Genomic DNA, 12,253 nt, shown 5'->3' on the forward strand with positions numbered 1-12,253 from the left:
AATACAATTTATCCCAAGACCTTAAGATCTCCAACATAAAGGGTCGGCTAATCACGTTAGACGATATCTCGGACTATTAAAAGCATTACACTGCTTTCCGCAGCCATTTGTAGTCAGTTAACTCGCAATTAAGTGCAAACTCGGCATCGCTCTGTATTCGTGGATTAATAAATCACACTCGCCATTTCTCTGAAGAATAAATCGACGTGATTTGTTTATGTCGAGTACAACGAAGCGATTTTGCACAGCAGTTAGTTTCGCAGTTACCTCGTTAATATGACATAAAAAAATCTTCGCAGGATTTGCTGCTGAATATTAATGTCGATTTTTTTTTAAATTAAAAGCGGAATTGTACGAATTAAGATTTAAAGATAAAAAAGCAAATTACGCGACATTCCTAATTCTATCTTTCCCAATTAAGATTTAAGGATCAGGAGGAATTAATTATTATACATTCCTAATCTTATCTTTCATTTCCTCGTTCAGAGAGAAATCCATCATCTTCCGAAAAAAATTAAACATGCAAAGCTGCAATTTATATTCATCCAGAGGCACTCTAATTGTCGTAGAGGAATATTACACTGAAACAGATTTGCAATAAAGCGAAGGAATAGTCGCATGCACAGTATAAATGAACGCGTATTAAGTCTCGCGTGCAAAGGTGCTTCACTGTCAAGATAACAAGCATTAGTTGGTTTAATTATAACGCCGCTAAATGAAGTTCTCCGCCTTAACGAGCTTTCGTTCCGTTGCACTTGTATAGTTTCATATTACTGCTACGTATTATGAAAGCTCGACACATGCTATACATAACTGATATCTTAGCTAATTTTTCTTATGTGTGGAATTCTCGAAGGAATCGTTTCCTCGAAGGAAAGTTTTCACAATGCTCAAGAAATATATTTAAGAGTTCTTCTCTGAAATGTTAAGCTTTTTCTTTTCTCTGGTGACTTGTCTCTTATAAGATCTATTTTTTTATTGAATGGTACATACATTTCTTAGATGTATCTAACGTTTTCAATTTATTAAAAATATTAAAATTTAAATGTAAGTTATAATTATATATACATTAATAATATATATTAATATATTAACATAACAGTGAGTTTAAAATTTATTAAAAATACGAGTTTTCTTTTTCGCTTTAAATTAATATATTTACAGTACCTAATATAAATTTTTAATAAATAATTAATAATCATTTATAATTTTACTGTTCCGTAAATAATGCGGCCAAGCATTGTCAATTTTTCTATTATACTGTTGTAATTAATAGCGTTACCAAGTTTGCGTGTTCGAATTTTATTGTATGTCACTAGAAGTTTATGAACGGAATTTATATCAAGATTGTTTATACAAAAAAAAAACGCCACATATCGATGTGTGCCTATGACATATAGTTTGACATTTTCATGTTGTTCTACACATATTATCCGTGCACAAAATAACCCAGCAAAATTGTATTCTTTACAATTCTCCTAACAGTCTATTACAGAAAATAATAAATAATTACAAGAAGTAATTGAGTTCTTATCCGCTATTTTTGTTATATTTATATCATTCGAAAAAAGTGAAAAAGTATTAATAATTAATGATACGAATTAATAATATAGAATTAATACACTGTAAAAAATGAAATGTTTACTTATAGTCGTAAATGTTCAATTAAATTTTTACTTATAGTCGTATAGTGCATTTTCTGAAACATGCAAAAATATTAAAATTAAAGTTAATCTTAACATTTTTGCATGTCTTAGAAAGACATACGTTCACTATAAGTCTTTAAGTTATAATTAACATTTTATTTTTTACAGTGTAATATAAGTTATATGAATTAATAATATATAGAAAAGATGAAATTGATTTATTGAGTAATTCTTCTCTGCATTTTAAATAATTGATGTTATAACAATAATAATTTAAAAAATCTCATGTTACATTAACTTTTTACTTAGAAAATTTTGATATATCCAACTGAAAGTATTTTGCATATCAAAAGGTATTCTATAGTTTCTGTTCTCAATGAAAATTGATGACTATCCCGCCGAGACTATACTGGCTACAATATATAGAAAATAGAATACGCTTCCAAGAAGTCTTCAATTATGCTTTCTGACGCTAATGTGCGCCTGCAAGTTGTACAGTTATCCGATACTTAATTATCTAAAGTAATAAATCGATTTCCGCGACGTTGTCCTGTCGTTCGTACAGTTCGAAACAGTACGAGACAGTTCGCGTTTAATTGTCTGACAACTTTTAATGTCTCCAATGAATTATGTAATTATATGTAACGAGAATTAAATCTAATAAATTTAATTTAAAAAATTTGATGCGCAATCTAAAAATAGATACAGTCATTATGTATAAAAATATCTGTATAATAATATCTATTCAGATAAATATTTTATCAATTAATTTTTTTAAATTTATATATATTTTTTTTATTTAAAAAAAAGGTACGAAAAATTAAAAATATGTTTTTTTTTACTCTTATTTGTCATGGTGAATTTTACTTTTTATTTAAATCTTGAGAGTCCAATTAAATCCTTTAAAAATGTGTGTACTTAAGTACATATTTTCTATAAAAATTATGTGATTTATAAATTTATTCATGTGGAAAATGTAATAAATCTGCTTTAAAATGATTGATCGCCGAATTTTTAAATCGTTTAACCAAAGTTAGAGCTAAAAATATCGTGACTTTGGAATTTATGTAAATTTAAAAATTCCACATTTCTTTCAAGAAACATCATGAGATTATTAAAACCTGATAAAAATAAATATAAAAAGTCCTAAAGAACAAAAAATATGTATTTATTCAATTTAACGTAGAATCGTGTCCATATATATATATATATATATATATATATATTTTCTTGTAAACTTATTATTTTCAGACGTTATTTTCACAGCAATTGTTTGGAACTATTCTGTAATTGTTTCAGAAAAGTTATCAACCTGGAAATTATCGAAGAGGATTCCTACGAGAAGGATGCTCTTTTCTATGTCGAATTGGGCGAGCCGGTGCTGCAAGGAGGTGATTAAATCTTTTATCAATTTGATTAGATTTTTTAATACTGAATTTTCCGACATACTTTGAAGTCATTACGATAATACTTCCTTTTCCTATTTTTTAAAATACAGGATCAAGCATTTAAATAGGTATACGAAACAAAAGTTCCCGAGAAGTTAAAAATTTACAGTCAATGAAGTGAATGTGATACAATAATTGCAGTGTATATAACAGATAAATTATTTTAATGAATTTCAATTATTTTTCCGTAACAAATATTTCAGTTACTTTGTTCTAAAAAATGTTGCAATAAGGAAAATACAAGATAATTTTGTGGGATTAATTTTTCTTTTAGGAGCTTTTTTGCGTGCTCGTAAGAAAATGTGATACACAAATTTAAATTACTTTTTTTATCGTGTACTTTATATCTATATATGTTTATAAGCAAAATATATAAGAAGCAAAATCTCGATTTAAACTTTCAGCATTTGATTTCGATAGCGCCGTCACTTGCTTACGTTGTTCTTTTCACTCGATCCAATGCAATTTTTGCTGATACGAAGTTCGGTGGAAGACCTTTCAGTCTCTTGACGAGGATAAATGTGATGGGAAAACTTTGACTCTAACGGGAACACCACATAAAAACTTATCTATTTTCGAATAATTATGTTTAATTGCAATAAAAAACGGTATGCTTTAATATTTAAATATGTTTAAATTCGAAACAACCTTAATAATGAATACTCGATATTTATAAGGAAAACTATTAATATTTATAAATAGACAAAACATAAAGAATTATTAAATATCTGCATTACATCTTACATCCTTATTTGCCTATAGGTATCTTAAGTTTTACTAGTTAAAGTTATATAATCAAAGTTTTAATATTTAAAAGAAGAGAAAAGAAGAAAAGAGAAATGTCGATCGATAAAAGCACGAGCGTGACGATTGGCGACGCTATTAAGATTAATCGCGATTAATTATATAAATAGATCGATATTTCGTGATAAGAACGCCGATGATTTGTCCTTGATAAAAATTGATTTCCACGTGTCTCTTCATGCATGTATCACGCGCTGGTTCTCTGTCTGGATCCGTCATAATTGAACGTAAGTCTTGAATAAACGGACATTTTGCGCTTGTCCAAATTTTTTCTTGCGCATCAGTTAGTCCCGCGCTGATTGATTTAATTAACTGTCACAGTAGTATGTACACATTTTAATACAAACGGATTTTTTATTCACCGCGAATTATCATTTCGTGATATTTTCAGGAATTTTTTACAGCAAAATCAGGAAGGAATAAACATTTCTTATAATTGTCAATATATGTATATATATATGTATTAATATCATTTTGTTTAAATTATAAACATTATATTATAATTTTGTCTGTATTGTTATTTAATATTTAAACATTCTTACTGTTTCATATTTTTTAATATATATATATATTAGGTGCGCAACTAAGTTCTCGCTGTTATTTTGATGCATTTTCATCAAAATAACAGCGAGAACTTAGTTGCGCATCTAATATATATAAGTTGAAATATATAATATATAAATTATACAATTAAATTTTTTAGTAAATTTTCTACCTCTTTTATGTTCAATTATTTCATTAAATATTTATGCATATTTAAAAAAAAAGACGTTTTTTTTGTAAATAACACAAAAATAATTATTTTTTTTTGTTTGGATAAGGAAATCGCGCTTTATTTATTCAGTTATTTATTTTATGTGAAATTTGAAACACAGGCTTTTAAAACAATCAGGTCCGCTGTAGTGCTTCTCCATAATTATTAATGGCTTTGCCATAACACAAGGCTTCATTCATGACATGATAATTAGTAGAATAGAACATTGGAATAGACGCTTATTTCGTGCAAATTAAAAGAAGGATGTGAAATGGTGTCAATTGCCGATCGTCTTGTTTTTGTAATTAGAGTGATAAATTTTGACGAGTGTGCACGTGATTCTCGCAGACTTTTGCATACTAACTGCACTAAAATTTCGCACTAGCTTCCGTGATTCAGATTTGTAATATCAAATTATACATTTCATGTTTTTGAGTCTTCTGTCATCTCCATTTACAAATGTACGTTACATACAATGTGTCACTCTTAATGTCACCTCTGAAATGTCTCTGTTATTTTTAAAGGAAGAATTTTCAAGAAAAAATTCTTCCCTTCAATGCTCGATATAGAAAAATAAATATTTTACATATAATAAATATTATATAAATATTATATAACATATTTTTGTTTGCCACAACATGATATTAATAAAAATAAAGGATTTTATTAACAATAACAACGGTAAACTTTAAAATCTGAAAAAAAATATGGTTTTGGACTTTAATACTTTATTAACTATGATATTTGATTCCTTCAAATCGCATAACTTCTTTCTAACGAAAAATTTCAAACGAAAAAAGATATTTCTGTAATTACGTCGAGTGAATATTCTGTATAATATAACGACTTTATTCAATTATATGAGACTCAAAAGAGCTAACAAAGACAAAAAAAAAACTTATTTGTATCTTTAAAAGCAATTTAATTTTTTAGATATTTTCTTCTATTCGTGGATATTAAATTTGTATATGAAGGGACGGAGATGGAGATATTAAAAATGAGTAAATAACATATTAAAATATAAATAATAAATATAAGTAAATAACTGGATAAATCATCTCGTTAATAAATAAAATATAATAATTTTAAAAATGTGCTTGCAGAATTTATCCATATTTTGAGCACATTATTTAAAATATTACGCGATATTTTTACGATCATTTTTGTGCCTCGATTAACTTTTTAATTTCAACTTGATATATCAGCAGATTGCGCAAACAAAGAGCCTTTGATCTCGATGCCTTTTTCTCGGTGAATAAAAGTCGTCTGATTTTGTTTCAACGCTCACGTCCACGTGCAAGTTACGATTTGCATACTACAAGACCACGAAAACACGTGCAACGTGCAATTGTATGCTGCAGCTCATGTATATGCACATTACATATGTATAGAATGCGAAACCATGAAACCATTCTCTTACTTTCTATTTTTCGATCAACTCTTATTGTAATAATTTTTGATTCACGTTCTACATTACCAGCAATTTTTTCATATTACTTAAAAACTACGCAATTTTTAAGAGAAACATTAAGAAGTTATAATTTCCATCGCATATGTTTTCGTATCGAATTTTTCATACTGTAATATCTTTGCTACTAAATAAAAACAGAGAAAATAATAATTAAAACAGAGAAAAATAATAAATTGAAAAATATAAAAAATGTAAAAAATGATATAAATATAAAAAATTCTTTATGCTCTTTCTTTTCATATTTTTGAAAAATATAACTCTCTCTCTTTAGTTTCTCTTTTCAAATTTATAAATTTCATGTTTTTAATTAATAATAACAACATAAAATATACGAGTACAGTTTTTAAATTTTTTTGTTGAGGAAATACCAAGAAACACACGATAGTATTTTACGTTAAGTATACGCGTAAGTGACTCATGAAGATGAGATGAGTACTTATACTTTTGCAATTCATCTCGCTGAAACTCCATCGTAGTACCTTGAGTAAAGCTAATGTCAGTGGTATTCAAACTTTGAAGATTTAGAACTACTTAGGAAGTTTTTAATGAAAAGGTTCATAACCATTGTTCCTAAAACGCCACAACATAGCTACAAGAATAAAAGAATCTTTGAAAGTGCGCGCGCGCGCGCGCGTGTGTGTGTGTGTGTGTGTGAGAGATATTACTCCAAGATCTTTTCTTTATCTCTCTCTCTTTCTCTCTCTCTCTCTCTCTTACTTTTTTAGTTATACAAAATTAAGCAACTTTTATTTAAAACATCTTTTCTATAATAATAATAGTAATAATAATAATAATATCTAATAATAATAATAATGGTGATGATGATGATAATAATGATGATAATGATAATGATAATGATAATAATAATTGTAATGAAATAACAACAACAACAGTAATAACAATAATACTGTCTGGAATAATACATTCCTTTAGACATGTTGGACATATATTTACACATATATTTTAAAATACAAAATATATTAATTCTAAAGGGGATGATATTATATAAATATAAATTGGAAGTGTGAAGTAAAATGTTTTACTCTGTTTCCAAAAATATATATCTTTAGAAATTAAAAAATTCATAAAATATTGATGAGGTTTTAAGTTTAGAGATGAGTGTTTGGCAATAAAACAATTGTCAATGGTTCAATTTGCTTACAATTGCATTGCCTACAATTCAGTTGTGTAGTCGGCAGCTCTAATTGCTACTGAGAGATAGACTACAAGCGTTATTATGTATAAGTAATAGTTCAGAGTACGGATTTGCGGGTAAGCCGCAATGTATTATAATTTTACTGTGCATGTGTGTACGTGCGTACAACCACACATAAAATAATTAAATCAGGTTAATAGTTCGTATACGCATGTATCGTTAATAATATAGTTGCGTGTTGCTAAAATTTCGAGTGCTGTGAAAATTTCTCGAGCATTTTATGCACACTATTCTAGTTTAATTTGCGTAGAAAGTTGCAAACCTATCTGGAATCGAATATGTTAAATACTGTAAATAGTATGCTTAATCAGTTTATGCAGGTTTAGATAAATTTGCAATTTTCCATGCAAAATGAATGGGTATACCCTAGAGAGGGTTTGCATAACGAGGTTGCCCGTTGCTGTTGTCTTCAATGCGAAACGTGGTCTATAATTGCATGGTACCATTGGGATTTTCAACATTCCATGCTTGGAGAATCCAAATGTCAGGTCCACCTGCTTTCCATGTGCACACAAGATTTAGCACCTTCAATTCTTTCTAAACAACATGTCTGTAACTTTATTAACGTATGATTAAATTATACAGCCGTATCACACATAAATGAGTCCTTTCCTTTCTCTTTCTCTCGCTCTCTTTCTCTTTCTTTTATTCTTTACCCATCTAGAGATCGGACTCGTATTCTTTTATCAACGATGACCGCAACTGAAAATAATATAAATATAATAGTCGATTTGGTAGATTTTTACTTTCAAAAAGCGTTATTTTTATGCTCAATTATTCACAGAATCAAAAGAGGATTTTTACTTTACGAAATACGGACCTTAAAATAATATAATACAAACATCTATCAATTATCATTTACACAAGCAAAAATGATGTGCGTGCGTAAAAAATCTGAATTATTTTCGCAAAATGCAAAATACTTGCATCTAAAGTAATTTTACTAATGTAATTAATGTGTAGAAACTATTAAAGGGATTTTTTCATTTTATCTATGAGAAGCATAGATGATGCATAGAGCATGCATACGTTTATACGTGTGATGTAGTTGTATTTATACATTGTATACGTGTGAGATCAATGCAACGCAATCTTTTGCAACATGCATTGATATCTCAATTTATTATTTCGCATAAATATTAAAGAAAGAATCAATGTTTAAACAATCAATTTTTTTACACTCAATAACATTTCCATTGAATTAATAAACATCAATAATTGATCGATAATTTTCGTAATTTAAAAAAATAACTATTTTAATGTTAAACTAAAAAGTTGAAGGCTTACTTCGATCGATTAATAAATGATTAATTCAACCAACAGAAGTACAAATTTCTAACTATATAATTTATCATCTAAATCTAAATTGTAATCTTATTTACATTCCAAATTACAAAACATTAATAATTCTATCTATGATAATCAAATATTGCGGATATTTCTTGATAACTTAACCGTTGATTAAATTAATTGGAGTTAAGATTCGATCGAAATCACCCTAAGGGCTTGGATAATGAATGTTAATGAGGAATATGCGATAAAGAATTAAACACGCTGAGTTAGGAACAGGGAAATTAATTTCGATAAGAAAGATTTAATTCTCTCACGGTGAAGAAATTTTATATGTTCACCGCAATAAAGTTTAATAATAAAACTTAATCGAACAAAAAGGTTATCGGTATAGGGATTACTAGAAGTCAAAAACATCAGGAAACTAATCAGTTTCTTGACAAAGAAGCATAGGACGTTGATTAATCGATCGACTTTTGTGCATCTCTACTTTTGTGTACTGGTGCTTGTAAGCTATCACCCAATGGGCAATTCAGACTGTCGACAATTGAGATTGCAGGCAATGCGATACACGGAAATTACAGACGTTATTCGCAATCGTTTTGTAGGCAAATAGACTTCCCCATTTGAAGCATCTTCAACGATCTCGCATTATATATACACTGTTAAATTTGTTTTAACAGCTGCTATTGATCGATAAATAAAAGTACGACGTTTTATTTGACGAAAAAAATACATTTGAGATAATTTAAATTATTAAAGAAATTATGTATAAGAAAATGCATTAGGATTATTTTTTAATACGTTGTGCACATCTTTTATATTTTTATATAATTGCTGTCAATAATTGCATACAAAAAAACCGAAAATCTATTTAATTTTTGACATATTATTTCTTAATTAATAAAAATTAAACATTTTTTGTTAGTACAGTTTGCTTATCTATTATTTATCCTTTAAGTGTTAAATTTCTTTTATAGACGCATACAATTAAACAATTTTACTTCATTTTAATAGTTTAAAAAATGTGCAAATGTAATTTTATAAAAATGTGTATATGTATTTTAATTATTATGTATTTTAAATGTAATATTAAAAATTGTATTTTCATAACAAATGATAAAAAAACGTATTTAAAATTTTAAGCGACATCATGTCTTTTTAAATGCGCGTTGAAAGTCTACATGCTTCTCTCGCTTGAAGATACTAAATTTTCGCGCATCTATCTATAAATACCAACGGAGCTTGCCAAAATCGTGTCAGTGTCTCCCGGATAGACGCATATCTAGAGATGTTCTCTTACTATCTGAGCAAACGACCGACCCTTCGATTTTTAAGTATTTTTGACTTTGTTATCAACTATTATCTTTTAGTAATAAAGTAGCCGTTATTATCGAATTTATGGAAAGCACTTAAAATGTATTAATAATTGTTTGCAAACAAAATAATAAAATATAATTAAAAAATAGTGTATTTTTGTAGCATTTGTTTTAAATTAAATTCATTTTAATTTGTTAGAATTGTAATTTGTCCGGTAATTTTATGATCTGGTGCATCCCTATTTAAGTCCATCCGTGTTGCGTGCCGAAAGGATTAGAAAAAAGCGAATTCATTTCGCTAAACTCTCCAGGATATTTAATTTTTTATGTTGACAAATGTTCTTTCTCATTTTCTCTTCTTTTTTCTTCTTTCTTTTCATGATCGAACTAATTATTCAATTAAAAATTCAAGAGTTCAATAAAGGAAAGTCGATTAGTATTTCTAAAAGAGGTTGAGGATAGAGAGCGTTTAAAATGAATTTTGTAGGGCATTAATAGTTTGTATACAAAATAATTTATATAATGTAGTTTTTATAATGTTTGTCACTTTATTTATTGTTTATGATAAAAGATTATTCGGGAAATTTTAGAAACGTCATGAAATTTGATGAAAATTTGTTTAAACCACGAATTATTTTAACTAAATACTAATAAATACTCTTTTATTAGATGGCTTAAAATAGATAAAAATCGAAATATTTCACAAAATACACAATGATCCAAAGTATCGAGAATTTCGAAAACAAAGTTTCTCCATACTTTATTGTGTTCTTGAAACACTTTTTTGAAACTTTTAGACAATCTTTTGTCTCAAGAGATAAATAAAATTATTCAGCTATTCAAATTTCTTTTTTACTCTTTCTTCTATTTTTGTTCAGATAAGCGTTTTCATTATGCGATAATGTTACCGTATTTATCTACTTGCGCGAAATTTTGTGTTAAATAATCCTGTATAAAATCACTGAGTTGTTGCTAAAATAAACAATATTTGACAAGCTAGTAAATATTACGTGATTGAATCAACAAGCAAAAGTCACAAAAATATAACCGGATGATCTGCATTACTTTCGCATATTAGCTTGTACTATTATTGGACACGTGCCTACACGTTTGCACTTATTTCTGCATCGGTTCAAAGATCGTGATCAGATAGTTAGAAGACGTGTCTATCACAATTCTACAAAATTACAAAAATATGTTTGTATCTCTGATATAAATTAATTTATATCTAATGTAAATGTTATATAATAATCAATAAAAATATTGAAATTTGACAAATTGCATTTCTTATAGTTTAAACTTTTATTTTAATTTAATAAATTTGTATAATCAAAATAAAACTTTCAAATTTATTACTTTAAATACGAAGCGCACTACGGTCTGAATGTTAAGATGTTGAATTATTCATTTATATATTCATTTTGAAAATGAATTAATTTCAGAAATTATAATTGCGTGCTGATATGGTTGTCGGACTTTTAACGCAATCAATCTGAAATATTAATAATCTCCCCAAATTTCCCAAATTTAATCTTAAAAAATTGTAATAAACTTACTCTTCAAATTTATATTTTTATAAAATTTAATACGGATTTTACATAATATGTAATGTAGTACATTTTTGTTTCAGAAAGATATAAATTATATTTAACCAAATCATACATATAATATCTTTACTTGTGTTTGTGTATAATTTAAATTAAACTTTTAAATTTTGTTGCATCTAAAAATATTATTAATTTTAAATATTAATATCCATGTACGTAATTGTTATTAATACAAACATACTCTGCTTCTATGAACTAGAACAAAAGGGAAATTCTGCAGTATTATTAACGTTTATGCAAACATGCTAATATTGGTATATAATTATACTACCGTACAAGTATTTAATATCTCATACAAATACAATACGTTATGTAGCTATCTACATTACATTATGCTCTAATTACAAGCGTTCGAAATTTCCGAGCTACAAAGCGTAAAATGCAAATGCGTTTGGCACGTGCGCTCGCACTCGCATCGGTGCAATACAGCGCGTCGCCGAAAATTTAAAATTATCCTGTAATGTCGCGCATAACGCCGAGTATAAAGCGATAAACACTGTCTGACACCAATTATAAACCAGACTGACGAAGTTCACCAACCACCGACTCCGTCTGCGTCTTCTTGGAGTACATTTAAATGCGCCCGAAACGCATATATGAGTTTTGAGAGGAATTATGCATATGTATATCGTGTAAAGGGCAATAGTCAGAAACGCAATCTAGAAGTCTTTCATGCAATTCTGGCAATCAGTGAAAAA

General features: G+C 27.8%; 1 protein-coding gene across 7 annotated transcripts in view; it reads left to right on the forward strand.

The window, feature by feature from the left end:
• The window catches only part of Calx (sodium/calcium exchanger 3), an 80,909-nt gene that overhangs the window by 19,859 nt on the left and 48,797 nt on the right, over positions 1-12,253 (forward strand). For all 7 annotated transcript variants that reach the window (XM_087415201.1, XM_087415202.1, XM_087415203.1 and 4 more), the window contains exon 3: positions 2,946-3,037. In XM_087415201.1, the coding sequence (XP_087271327.1) occupies positions 2,946-3,037 (92 nt within the window). The remainder of the gene's footprint in view (positions 1-2,945; positions 3,038-12,253) is intronic.

Source organism: Acromyrmex echinatior, chromosome 17 (assembly GCF_024713525.1).
Source record: "Acromyrmex echinatior isolate Ae372 chromosome 17, ASM2471352v2, whole genome shotgun sequence".
Classification (NCBI taxonomy): Eukaryota; Metazoa; Arthropoda; class Insecta; order Hymenoptera; family Formicidae; genus Acromyrmex; species Acromyrmex echinatior.